General features: G+C 32.9%; 1 protein-coding gene across 4 annotated transcripts in view; it reads left to right on the top strand.

Moving 5' to 3' along the window:
• Nucleotides 1-14,763, top strand: part of LOC118196536 (uncharacterized) — a 248,138-nt gene that overhangs the window by 195,916 nt on the left and 37,459 nt on the right. For 3 of the 4 annotated variants that reach the window (XM_085816934.1, XM_085816935.1, XM_035367998.2), the window contains exons 6-7: nt 3,352-3,865; nt 10,171-10,302. In XM_085816934.1, coding sequence (XP_085673060.1) covers nt 3,352-3,865; nt 10,171-10,302 — 646 coding nt within the window. The remainder of the gene's footprint in view (nt 1-3,351; nt 3,866-10,170; nt 10,303-14,763) is intronic. The other variant, XM_085816936.1, reaches the window with a different exon arrangement.

The following is a 14,763-nucleotide window of genomic DNA, read 5'->3' as shown; positions in this document are numbered from 1 at the left end:
ATAGCTTTTCATTTTGTATATTCTAAATTGTTAATTCTAATTTAAATTTATAGAAAATGCATCATAGATCAAGCTCAGATTGTTGTTAAATTTTGCAGTCCCTAGATGAAGGGTATATACTGCATCAATGCTCCAAAAACATACAGTGAAAGACTACATTTTTTTCGAAGATTTTCAGTTTCTAGAAGCATCATAACTTATTTCTGGAGGGGGGAACTGCCACAAATGACTAAAAATTTTTTTTGCAATAAAATCAACACAGTTTCCGCTCCATCTCAATTTTTAAGCTTTTTTTTTTTTTTTCCACTTCGACTGTAGAGAAAAAAAAATGCTGTTTCTCTCTTCGCGGATTTCAATATAATCACGTACCTATTGAAAGTATTAAATTAATTTATGAAGCTTTTATTTCCTTCTGTTTTCTGTTTCTTTCAAGTTTTCAATGACTGTTTTTTCTCATTTCACTACTGGCAAAGTGAATAGCATTATTCACTGTTTTCTGATTATGAGTAAAACTAATAAGTACAATTTTTTTAATTTTGTATTCAAACAAATAAATGTAAACTAAAATTATTTTCAAACAAAACCTGTCGCTCTTAAAATAATTTATTCCAAAGCATACGACTTCCCTTTCTTTTTCGGACGCAATAAAAGTAAGCTCCTTGATTCCTAATTCTTCTGCATCTGGAAATTTTGTTTACAGTGAAAAAAAATCTTAATATTCCAATTTAATAATTTCTACTTTTTAGAGAAAGAAATGAATTTCATTGTTCATAAATTCGCGTAAAATGCAAGATTGTCATTATACTTTCTTTTGATGTTAATTTTCGTAGGAGACAAAACGTTCGTCTCGTTTGTAAAGAAGGGGCGTAAACTGAATTAAAGCGAAGGGTTCAAAGCTTCCTGTTTCCATTATTATCAGCTGCCCAACCATAGCATGAAGAATGGGTAATTGATTAAAAGAATGCACGCAATGGCTGTCTCACATTTAAAACTATTTTCGGTTGAACTTAATGTCTCCTAAATTAGAATAAAATCCCTCGCAAACTGATGGTATTTGCTTGAGTTCTCGAAAAAAGTCCTTAATTTAGAATTCCCTCCCTCCTTCCGTAAAAGTGAATCATTATCATATGTTAATTTACGATGAATTATAAAAAGAAGAAGGCGTTCTCTTGTTAGATTAAACATAATTAATTGTTAAACTATTCATGTTTGACCTTCCTGTTCTTCCGATGAATGACCGTCTTCGCATTTACGTCTCAAACTTCAAAAGCACAAACATGAAGTAAGACCGAGATAAAATGTTTTTGACTTATTACTGAAATCTAACAAAATGTATTCCAGAACTACTTTCGGAATCTTGGAAATAAAATAATTAAATATTATTACAAATTTTGTATACATCCAAATAATTTTAGTGAAATTATTTTAGAATTGTGGTATCTCTTTTATAATGTAACATGAAAGGGATCAGAAGACAAAGCATCTCCGAAAGCGCAAAACATCGCATTCCATTTAACAGTCCGCAAGTCCATTTAACATTGTCCATATAATATAATTGTCCATATATCTATATAAGTCCATTTAACATTGAGGTAAATGGCTAACTAGCCAAACTGACAAGAAGCGCCAAGCTCGCGATAATTTTAACGACAACTAATTTTTGTCACCAAAAGATGCCAAGCTTGGCAACCATTTGGCGACATTTTGGTTCGACCCCTCCGTAACTGTAACTGGTCCGATTCCTAACTAACGGTAACTATGCCTTTCAGCAATTTCGAGAAATTGCAGGTATTGAAATTTTTCGGCGGACGGGGGAAAACTAAATCTGAGAGAGCGTCAGTTTTCAGTTTAGTACAGAGTATTAAGCAATCAGAGATTGATTTCGATTTATTGAGGAATCACAGTGCGAGCTTCCGCTTTTTAATACGTATTGCATTGTTTTGTGTTCAACATTCATAGTAGTTTCAAGTGGTAACTACTAATTGTGCTGTGGCATGCTAAGAAAAGCTGTATGAGTATTCTTGTGGGAAAAGTTACTTTAAAGTATTTCTAAAAAAATAAATTTCATTTATGTATGCATTCAATCCATTAAGACAATAGGTAATAATAGGTTTAACCCAACAAAAAACTTCAGTCCCTAATCAACCCGGCTCCAACTTCCTCTTCTACTTTCTAACAAATTCAAATTATCTCTTATCAAACTTAGTTCGGAATACAGATAAACGACCCAGGAAATAAACTGCTTTCTGACGTGTTTGGTACAGCTCTCTTTCTTTCTCTAAACTACAAATTTATTCTTTATCCAGACTCAGTTTAATTTGCTTTCATTTTAATGTTGATTACATACACAGTAAGAACTTCTTATTTTTTGTTTGGATGGTCTGTCTAGCCTTTCTGACTTAGCATGAGGTTACACAATTCGAACACACCAAGTTAATGTCCGCCAGGTTACCTCTTATTCTTCTTTACACTGAGTTGATAGATCTAATAAGTTAAACAATACAAAAACATTAAATTGACTTCAATTCATATCAGCGTTAGCACTTTCTATAAAAAATAGATAAAATTAAATGTCCAGAAATTCATTCTGAATTCTTAGAATGCTGATGTAAACTTTCAACTTTGAAGCGTATTGCTTATTACTGCAAATCGTAAAACTATTCTTTCTATTAAAACTGCATTTAAGTGCCTTATTATTATTATTTTAACAAATAAATTAGTTAAAAGTAAAGGATATGAGTTTCTTAAAAAGTCTGAATTATGTAATGTGAATTAGAGTGACATTTATAAAGTCAAAATATAAATTTACGATCTGGAAAGGTTATTCGATATTCAAAATCTGCTTAGAAATAACTCTATTCATTTATGAAAACAAGAGGTATGATCTGCAATGTACAAGATTTCTGTACCCCAGATCTTTTCGAGTTTTTTTTTTCGGTCATGTGTATCTGCTTTGATTAAAAATTATTAAATAAACGGAAAGAAAAATAAGCAACACGAAAAACTTATTATTTTCGTACGTATAGAAGAAAATTTTATATGAATATGAACATAAAATCCTTTCAGTTTTTAAAATTGCAGCTGGAATTTTTCGCCTTTCTCATTACAACGTTTTTTAATTTGGAAGGGGAAAAATAAGACCTTGTTGTTTTCTCTCTTCCAAAGCGAATGTTATACAATCCGTCTTGATTAGGTATATTACAAAGAAAATCTAACGAATTCAAAAAATTGTTTCTTATGCATTGTTTGGACCGGTGAAAATCTGTACCACTATATATGTTTGTGTAAGCGAGTCAAAATTATACTACACTCTTTTTAAAACGTTTCTTTTTGTACTTTTTGTTCTTTTAGTCATCAAAGACCAGCAAGATCAGTAACACTGATGGTATCAACAGAAACTCAACCCTGGTAAACCAAGATGATCTGCAGCCACATCAAGGAAGATATAAGCCAAAGAAGCGTCGGCCTGCACCGCCTCCTCCACCACCATTGCCAGAAGCCCCCTCACATTCTCGACAGAGTTCATCAGATTCCAGCGGATATCACGAAGCTACCTCATCCTTCCTCCACGAAGAGCATTGCTTGACCGTTGCTGAAAAGGCTTCCAGCGACAGCAGCGGTGTCAGCAGTCTGGATGCAAAAGTCCCACCTATTCAGATGCCACAGGCCACCATCATTCCCAACTCCAAAAAGAGAAAAGCTCCAGCTCCTCCTCCTCCTCCTCACGTATCGGAAACGACACCGGTTGTCCAAAAGGAGCACGACTTGACGGGATATTTAGAAGCAGAAGATGAAAGTCAGCCAATTCAGAGTCAACCGACCGTGGTGGTGAAATCGGCAGAGTTGACAACAGACATTCCCAAAGGTAAAATTTTCTTTATAAATTATCAACATTTATTGTTATTATTATCTCTAATCCCAACGATGCGAATAGTGTGATTTTCTATTACTTCGTCCACTATAAAACATTTTGCAACATACCTATTGGAAAAAGGGTTGGTTTGAACGCTTAGCAAGCATCGGACTACACATTTTGCAACATGTAAGTTAATTTCAATTATATGAATGCTGTAGCCTCGGTCTTTCCGAAATCTTCCCTTGAACCAGGTAAAATATTTGCTCATTCTCTGTTGGTTAGACAGCATAGAATGACAAGGCTGGCAGCTTTTCAATTAAGGTACGACGACCAGACTCAGAATTAACGTGAGATCAGTAACTAATTACGCTGATAATAAGGAAACTTACCTGGCTGACGGCAAGGGGTGACTTTAAAATAAACGTGAATAAATTTTTAACATGAAATAATAATATAACTAATTTATGAAGGCTGTAAATTTATTAAAATTCATTACTAAAGAATAAAATCTTCGTATTAGAATGACAGCTATAGGTAAAGCAGCAGATTCATTACTTGTCTGATACTGAAGGCACTGATACTTGTTTCGTGTCCTCGTTAATTCTAAAAATATAACCCACCATTTCTAGTGTAATCTTATAGCAAATTTCGCCCGCCGTACATTGATGGCAAAGTTTATTTCTTGTTTCAGAATTTGGTACCAGTTTGGCGAATTTTACGATAGAAAAAGAACAGTTACTTTTACTGTAAAAAAATGTCTGTACATACATAAGTATTGTAATTTTCAACTACATATTTATTAAAAAAAAAATCAGTAAAGATAGTTAGAAATGGTTTTTTTTTTTTGTTTATTTTGTTTTGTTTTATTTTTATTGTGGGGAAATTTCGTAGCCATCGCTTTGAGAAGACTCGAAGCATTGTTCCTTGAGCTATTTGGGATCTAAATACTATATTCCTTCAAACATTTCAGCTTTATTTTTTCTGCATAGAAAAATCCCACAAACACAAATTTTAAATTTAAGACAAAAAACAATCAGAATTTTTCTAGAAAAGCCATTGGAACTTGGAATACAACAAAACCAAAGCATACCAAAATGGCGATGTTGGAAACCGAATATTTGTCATGCTAATGGTTGCCTAAACAATTGCTATACGCGTGGTTATCAGAATATAGCGTATTCTGAAACTTCGGCAATTTTTACTAAGGGAGTTACGATAGTACGTAAGTATCCAAACTTTTGTTCAAATTGCCTTATAGATATAAGCCAAAGAACGCAGAATATTATACGCAGAATCATTTAGTTGCACCCTGAATTAGGAATATATTCTTCGATCATCACGATCATATTATCATGATCAACATTCAAGCCTTTGTTTTATGACAATGTTTGAAAAAACAATAATTTAGATAATCAGCTCTAGATGGCATTGGTGTAAATAATGTTTTATTATACCGTTAATGTTTTCAGTATCTGAAATACTTGTTTTAGGGTTAATAATTGAAGAAGGCTAATTTAGTGTATAAACAAACCCTAATTTTTTTTGCACATTTTAACCTTTCACTTAGTTTTATAAAAATTAAAACATGATAAAGTATTTAAATTTTTATATAATTACCGAAAAGAAATCATAAGTTTAATTTTTTAAATGTTGATTGAAATAATAATTAATGAAAAGTTATTCTACTAAGATATACACCAATGAAATGTAAGATTAGTTCTAAATAAGAATAGATCACTAGAATTCTACTGATGATCATAAAAACATTTCTTCGTTATGTTATATTCAGCTAAAGCATGTTTCTGTTTCGGCATAGAATGCCATTTTCCGCAAGTTTCAGCTGGGATATGAAATTGTTCTAGTTATTAATGTACAACAATCTAAAATAAAATTAGCTAAAAAATGATCAAAATATTATGCATGCTGCTAAATATATTTCACTAATTACGCTATAGATTCATTAGATTATTTTGAAGCAGGAGACGTGAAAGAAGCAGGAAACGTGCAGTGGACTCGCCGGGGCTCCAACTATGGACCTTTTGAATACGCGTCGAGTATGCTTCCAATTATATCACGAAAGCATGCGGAAAAGAGGGAGAAAATACCTTATATGCTCCCTCTTTTAAAAGGCGACTGGGGATTAGGGGACCAAATCGCCAGATCCTGGTGGTGACGAATTACCTTCCACCACCTTCTAGATTGAGCGCCATTAGTTTATTTTGAAGCAGGAGACGTGAAATACGTGCAATGCCCTTGCCAAGACTCGAACCCTTGGCCTCTCGAATACGCGTGAAGTATGCTTTTAATTACACCACGAAAGCATGTGGAAAGGAGGGAGAAAATACCTATAATACAACTGAGCATTGTTTCTATCCACGAATTTACGAAAATTTAGTGAAATTTAAAGAAGTAATATTTTATCGCATTACGGAATATTAAGAAGAAATATAAGTTCATTGGCCTGATTAGTCAGGTAATTTTTATAGATGTTCATTTAATCTCACAGCAACTTTTATATTTGTTTTAACATTTTTATTTCCTTGTACGATGTAAAGGAAGTATTACAATCGCAAAACTTTCGGGTATCATATTTCAACGAAAATATTCATCTCCACCGCTCTCTTATCCAAAACGATGTTTTTGCGCGATATCTGTACGTACGGACACAACAAAGAACTCTTTTTTCCAAAATGTATTGTAAAATGGATTTCAAATGGATTCGAGGACTGCACGTACGTATGTATCTCGCATAACTCAAAAACGAGTAACCGTAGAACATTGAAATTTCGTACATAGGACTGCTAGTATAACATCTAGTTATGCACCTCCCGTTTTTGTTGCACTCGATTTAACCAAACGTATATATATAACAGAGTTAGGACTTTATATATAGTCTATATATTTGATACATATCTTTATATATCAAATGTCTATATATCTTTATATATTTGATATATAGTCTACTCTGTTACCCGGCTCGGTGAGCTCAGTTTTTTCCCTTATATGTTGGTAAATTTTGAACTTTTTGCTTTAAAAGTGATTACATGATGTTATAACATATTTCCAGTTAAGACTTTTATGCCTTTAGTCGATCTGCATGGAACAGTTGCAGAATTATTAACATTTTAAAAATTTAAGTGGTCACAAAGCCTAACGAGGTCACCATTTATTTACATTTGAAACTCTTAGTAGGGTAGTGAGTTAAGTCAGTTGTGCACTAGTTTCAGTGTCCTTTTGCCAATATTAGTCCCATTCACGGAAAATAAAGCTTTCATTATTTTCTAATAATCTTTATACACACCCTCTCAAATGAACTTAAAATTTAGTCGCTTCTAATACTTGTGCTCATAGTTATTAGAAAACATTATTAGAACAAATATTCGCAACAATTCATGATTATAGCATCCCTGATGATGCATTCATTATCTCTGAAACACCAAGGGTGCGTAAATTAATAACACACTTCTCAAGAGAATTAAAAAAAAAATAGGTGAAAAAAATTTGAAAACTTTCAGATTTTATATTACGCCCAAAGAAACTTTTTTTTTTTTTTTTTTTCCTTTTTCCTTCAAAACGTGGTACGGATATTTAAAGTCAATTGATGCAAAGTACCGTTAGACAATATAATGTCTTTGTGTTGCTGCTCTACCAATATAAGTCCAGTAAGAAATGTAAAGAAACCTCGCGCATAAAATATCCGTACTTCAGGATGCACGCGATGTTAATGTTAATGGAACACTTTGAAATCTTTGAGTTTGTTAATTAAAAATTAAGTGTTACAAAATATGAAATAAATAATAAAACAATTTCAAAATTCAGGCATCAGGTGCCCATGTTCGGGTGGAGGACTAATTTGATGTCTCTAGGTACCGTTGTTTTTTCACAATACGAGAAGCATACATACACTTGGGTAGATTCTTCATTATTTAATTTCTTTAAATATAATGCAAGGCTGTAAGATTTGATGCCAACAATTTGAAAAGTGATGCAGACTTTTATAATGAACCAACGCAAAATGCCAAAATGAAATTAATAGCCCTTCTGGGCCATTTGGGCTAAAAATTCATTAATTGACGTTAGTTTGGGTACAACTACCTAACAGATACTATTAGCCAAAGAAAGGTTAGAAGAAGGCATGGTTTGCTTGGCACTAAAAGGAATTTTTTAATTTACAATTTTTATAAGGAAATTTAATAATGCTATAATGTTGCAAATCGTGTTGATTCTAAAAAACTAGCTTTGTTCCTTAAGGACTGTATATTACTTCGTTGAGGATATGCATGTTAACATATAAATACCTATTCAGAAGTCAAAACAACAAAAATCAGCGTTATATTTACAAAATTTTCACAGGACTAGTTCGATGGCGCCACTTGCTTATTCTTGTCCAGGCTTTCTTATCTTATCTAATCATTATTTCCTGTCTTGTTCATTTGCGGTTTTGCAGCTGAAGATGGTGGTTCGGTAAAACCATCGAAACTAGTCCTGTGAAAATTTTGTAAATATAACGCTGATTTTTGTTGTTTTGACTTCTGAATTGGTATTTATTCGGCGTGTTATTGTGTCTTAATATAAATACCTGTTTGTTCTATAAATAATCAAATCATTGCATAAAATAAATAAAAGGACGAACAAAAACTATGAAATTAGTCGATTAATTCGTTTAAAAAATTGAATCTGACAGAAACTTTTTTCAGTTAAGGATTTCATCTATTTAACTTCGAATACTTTTGTTATAGTTCTAGATCTTATATTTTATTGATATTAGAAATATAGAGAAGAAAATCCTATAAACTTGGCAAACTTGACCTAAGATTTCAATACGTTATATCATAAGATAGAAAAAACAATTGAAAAATTTAATTTCTCATACAAATAAAATACCGAACCTCAAGATTTTAATCAAATTCTAATTTCAAAAGTTTCTAAAAATAAAAAGTTAAATTTTATTTCTTTTTCGAGTTTCACTTTTCATAAATTTTCAGCAGAGTAAGATTATATTACTAAGTATTGTATTCTTCTCTAACTGAAAATGTAATACATTTTAAAAATAAAATCTTTTCTGAATAACTTGTTTACTTTTCAAATGAAAAACTTAAATTTAAGTTAGGACGATATCTTAATTGCCAAGTTAAATTTGTAATCGAAACTCCCCCCTTTTTTTTAATTTATCCAGTTAAGCAATAGCGGCATGCCTTTATAGGTTTTACTTACGTAACTGATTGTTTTATTTTGATTTATTTTAAACTGTTAATATTTGGAAGTACAAAATTCAGTTGTTTTAAAGCAGGGGAGAAATGATTTAGGAAATTATAAATTTCACATGACAAGATTAAGTTTACCCTTTAGAAATAATACCAAAATAAAATAAAATAATTTTATTTATATTAGAAAATTAACTCAGATTATTACGGTCAGTCTGCAAAGGTTTTAGAGCAAAAGAAATACTAAATGTTTATTTGAACCTTGCAAGAGAAAATAAGATATAATACTCAGCATTTTAATCCAATTCTAATCAAATATTTACTTAATATTTTGCATGTTCTGCTAGAATCCTCATAGAAAGCATGGCTTCTGAAACCAGTTGCGAGATTAAACGTCTTTTATAAATGCAATTCCAAACGTATTTGTTAAAAGGAAGGGTCACAGTGATTGCTAAACATGAGATAAAAGTTCAGTAAGCTCACAACTATTAATATCTTATTACTTTTATCTTATTTGTGTTTTATACTCACCCCAAGGATTATGTACGTGTTAAGCGACTTTTTATTCGCCTTTTCAACACCGCTGAATAAACATGCCTTTAAGAGACATTCAATGATTTTATCTGTTTAGTTTAAAATGTGAGTAACTATAGCGGGTATTTGTTGCGTCTCGATCGCGAAGACTGGTAGCATCCCATGCAGATCTTTATGCCCTGGAGATATTTTCGGTAAGATTTTTCTCGGGTGAGTGAGTATTCCAGTATCAGACTAAAGTCAGACTTCTGTCAATGATTTTATTAGGAGTAGGCTGTCAAGCGAGCTTCCATGAGATAGATGTCGCCATTGGATCTTTCTTTCGATGCAACGCTGATTTAAAAAAAAAAAAAAAATCCGATTTCCTGTAAAACTTATTGGAGTAGTTCTGCAGTTTCTTGTTTTGCTTTCTGTTATGTATTTGTGTTAATACTAGAGGACCAGAAGTTTAATACTAGAAGATCTCTGACTGGTCTTTTTCTTTTAGTGTGTGTAATCTATTGTTATTAACTTCATGTTGTCAAACTGTTCGATGTTTACATTGGAAAACTTCTGATATACTTCTGTTGTCGGCAGATGCTGTGTTAGTGAAAAAGCCTGCCCCAGTGATTGTTAGAGAACGCAAAAGTGTATCTAACAATGAAACATACAACAGTAGAGAACCCGAAGTGGATAAAACCACGAAAAGTACTTCAGGGATTGAAGATGGTAAGTGTTCATAGATATATTTTATAACGCTTCGAGTTATGTTTGGTATGTTATGTTATAGTTTTAGCGAAAATTTGATATAGTCTTTTATAATTAATGCAAGAGATGGATAGCAGATTTCATTAACTTCATAATTCAGGTCCTATTTGGCTTTTGATTTTGTCCTAAAAATTTGAACTAAATGCTATGTAATTTATAATTGTGATTGTAAACTTCCATATTCGCAAATTTCCAATATCAAATTGAGTGAAAATAAATAATTAGGAATAGAGTTTCACAACTTTTATTTCGGGGGGGGGCGGGGATACGGTAAAGTGTTCTTTTGTTTGGTTAATCAGCTAAATTGCATTTAACTATGTAAGGTCTGAAAACGTCGGAGGAGATTTTTTATAAAATATTAAAGTGTATAATAAAATACTTAGCTATTCGAACGAATGATACGTTACGAGGCTTTTCTTGACCTACATCTACGTTTATGTAACAAATAAGATCTACAATAGGCTAGTTCTGTTATATGGCTACCTAAACGTCCTACTGCTTATATGGGTACTTAAATGTCCTACTGTTATATGGATACTTAAGTGTCTTACTGTTGTACGGATACTTAAATTGGCAATTAATTTAGAAAATGTAATTAACTTAGAACGGACTTCTTAAACTAAGAAATTTATAATTAATCTTATGTCTGCTACTAAAGCAGAAAATTCAATTTCTTTAACTTATGTAAAGGTTTTCCATAAACTAACTTTGTTAACTCTTTGTGTGAAGGTGGATGTATAATGTATCTGAAATCGACACCCATAATATATAATTTTAAACCACCCCAATTTTCTTTTTCGTTACCGTTTAGGACATGCAATGTTCTCTTAAATGAAATGTAAAAAATTTCGATAAAATGTATAGTTAGTCAAAACTGCTACATAAGCTAGTATTTTAGGATATGTTATTTATTAAATTTTTTATCATCCTTTAACATGCCATAAATGTAATCCATCTGATGACGTTAAGGACTAACCCTCTCTATTAGAAATCCTTGTTAGGAGAAATGTCTATATTTCCTATAATGCCATTTCAAAAATATTTAAGCTTATTTTTTGTAACAGAAATTGTAATTGCTTTAATTTTCGCTGAACTTTTTAATACAGCTATCAAATTTTCTTACTAATTGGCTTTGTTTTGAACTAAGCGGGGCCCACCAGCGGCCGAGCGGTAAAGTCGCTGAACACTGGTAGTTCGGTCCGAGGTTCGAATCCCGCGAACGGGCTGGCTGCATGGGCGTTTTCGTGGTTTTCCCCATGTGTAACGTGTATACGAGCCAGTTTCCCTTAGAAAGTCCTCCACGAAGGCATCCCTCCCCTTAGGCAGATAGCCCTCGTGTGCTTTGCCATAATTAAATACACCAACACCATTGAACTAAGCGGAATTTTTATTTTTTACGAAATCATTTTGCATATATAAACCACTAAAATTAGTGATAATTACTTTACAATTTAATTTCAGTACATTTTCTTCGATGCTTTGCATCCGTTAAATCATTTCTTAGAGTCTAACCTTACATTTTGGATTACCATTTTCTTCTAAAACTTGTTTACACATATAGGTATATACCGATAACCCGAAGGAAGTATTTCCTATGTTCTGCACATTTCGGAAAAAACTGACGTTACTACTGTTTTTCAGCAGCATTTTACACAGTGTTTTAGAATTTTTTAGATGCTTAGCAATTAATTTGCTGTAATTATCTGCCTTTCAATTAGTTAAGAAAATAATCACCATGTTTTTAGAAGACTCCTGTACATCAGTCTGAGCTTCGCTCTGTATATTGTTAGGTGGTGTGGTGGTGTATTTAATTATGGCAAAGCACACTAGGGCTATCTGCCTAAGAGGAGGGATGCCTTTCGTGGAGGACTTTCTAAGGGAAACTGGCTCGTATACACGTTACACATGGGGAAAACCACGAAAACACCCATGCAGCCAGCCCGTTCGCGGGATTCGAACCTCGGACCGAACTACCAGTGTTCAGCGACTTTACCGCTCGGCCGCTGGTGGGCCTGTATATTGTTAGCAGTAAATGCGACGACTCGTCAGTTCCATAAACTGGGAATAAAAAAGATGCTATTCTTAAATTGACGTTATCATTTTTGAGAACTGAAAAGAATAGCCTCTATATTTCCTATGCATTTGCTTCAAACCATACGCTCAAAAATGGCATTTTCCCCTGAGATTTTAATGCCTCTTTTTCAGGCCAGAATATTTAATATATTGTTTCTATTTGTCTTTACAATCACACACGCACATGGGGAAAAAATGCGTGTACCCATGTTGTAGTTCAAAGAAGTGAATCAGCACAAACGTGCCTTAAAAAGTAGGCAATTCACACTCGAAATGAACTGACTAGAAATACAAGTTCAAAACATTATTCCGAAATCATTTGTTAAAACTGGCTGAACGAAGCTTTTGCTAATTTTCTCAATGAAAACACAGAACAAAAATGAATTAATTCGGTGAAGGTGTTAAAATTGAGCTGTAATATATACTTATTCAGTTTGTGACTGTTTAGCAGCTAATTTTATCGCTTATTTAGGCGTGAATAGGTTTTAAAAATTATTTTTAATCCTCTCACTGTTGTAAGCGCATTTTGTAATTTATACAGGATGATTAAAAAATATCTGGAAAAAATGTAGAGGTAGGTAGAGGGGACTAAAATATACAAGCTTTGTTAATTGAAAGTGTGTTCGCAAATGGCGCTTTAAGATTAGAGGGAGCTGCTGAAATCGATTGGTGAAAGCGTTCTGCTAGCGTAAACTATCATCTCTCGTACGGCTTTGAGTAGTATGTGTCCCTAAACAATGCGGACATCACTAAAATGCATTTTATATATGTGGCGGTAGAGCCCTTATTGCAAGAAAAATGAATCATTGGATTGTTTGTTTCTTTTGACTTTACCTGTCTTTCTTACTTATCACTTGTTCATACTCTCCATCCCTTACAGGACTCATTTTCGCCCGCACACTCCTTTATGAAATTTGCTCATTTTTATCCACTATACCTGCCTTAAAATTTTTCAGCTATTTTAGTGTCACCCCATATATAGTAATTACGATAAATAAATTAATTAATTAAATTTTTAAACCGTTATTACTTCTAAAATTAAATGTAGACTCCATGTAGAGCCATTAAGATTTTTTTAAGCAGAAAATGTGAAAATTGTGCAGTATCTTCAGCAAGATTCAAACTTAGCACCTCCTGATTATACGTCAGACGTGTTATCCAGTTATAACACAAAGGCATACGGAAAGGAGAGAGAAAATAACTTATATGCGTCCCCTTTTAAGGGGTGATTGGGGATGAGGTTGCAGAGAAATTAGGTATTTTTTTGGAAGCAGGAAAAGTGAAAAATGAGCAACGCCTTCCCCGGGAATCGAACCACGGACCTTCTGGAATACGCGCCCAGCGTGCAGACCACTACACCACGAAGGCACGCTAAGAAGGCGGGAGAAAGACCTTATAAGGTGACTCAATCGCCAAATCCTAATGGTGAGGAATTATCATCCATCACCTCTGTTTTTTAGTTCGTTCTCGATTTGTAACGTCGTTATTTTTTTCTTTTTTCTTTTTTTCTCTTTTCTTTTTTTTTAGGGGGGGATGCAAAAAATGTGCATTGTTGTGCCGGGATTTGAACTCCGTAGTTCCCGACTACGCGTCGGATGTGATATCTAATTTCACCACAAAGGCACGCGGAAAGTCGTTTTTTAAAAACTTTCTTTTCTTTTAATCACGAAGTTAATATTGCAGTCCATCTTTTTGATAAATCATTAATGTTAAAGAAAGCAAAATCAACTTGATTTTCTGCTTCTTTTTGTTTCACAAAAGAATCTTACTAATTTTTATAGTGAAATATTCGCCTCTGAAGTCCATTACTTTTTCTTAATGGTTATATTACCTCGACTAGTCCGTTTAAAGTAATGGGGTCATTACTAGTACCACGTGTTTCGAAAATTATTATTTCAGAGTTCCTAGGTATGGCATTATTGTTTTTGTTTAACTATGAATTTTAAATTTCCAAAATTTTTGAATTTCTATAGATTTGCTTTCGATGCCCTAGCCAAATGTTTGAGCATAGAAACATTTTTTTTTAAAATTTTTTTTTAATTTTTTTTTTTTTTTTTTTTTTTTTTTTTTAGAGACACCGCTGTAAGTCACCACGTGAAGTCTGTGACAAATCTATCATTTAGCTTTCTTTGCAACTGTCTTTTTCTGTAGATTTTTTTAACTATATTGAATGCTCTTGATGCTATAAACTCTTGATGTCTTTAAGTTTTGACATAGTGAGAGACACAGAGAGTTACTGAGACAGCGGAACAGACAATAATTAGAGAAGGATTACAGTGGTATCGTTTATCTCTGTTGCTAGGCGCATTACTCTCAATCTAACTAAAATGAAATCTAACTTAACTAGCA

Source organism: Stegodyphus dumicola, chromosome 5 (assembly GCF_044657685.1).
Source record: "Stegodyphus dumicola isolate Sdum_Otavi_A_Nest chromosome 5, ASM4465768v1".
Lineage (NCBI taxonomy): Eukaryota > Metazoa > Arthropoda > Arachnida > Araneae > Eresidae > Stegodyphus > Stegodyphus dumicola.
The sequence above is the reverse complement of the archived record's forward strand: the minus strand, read 5'-3'. Positions and strand labels throughout refer to the sequence as shown.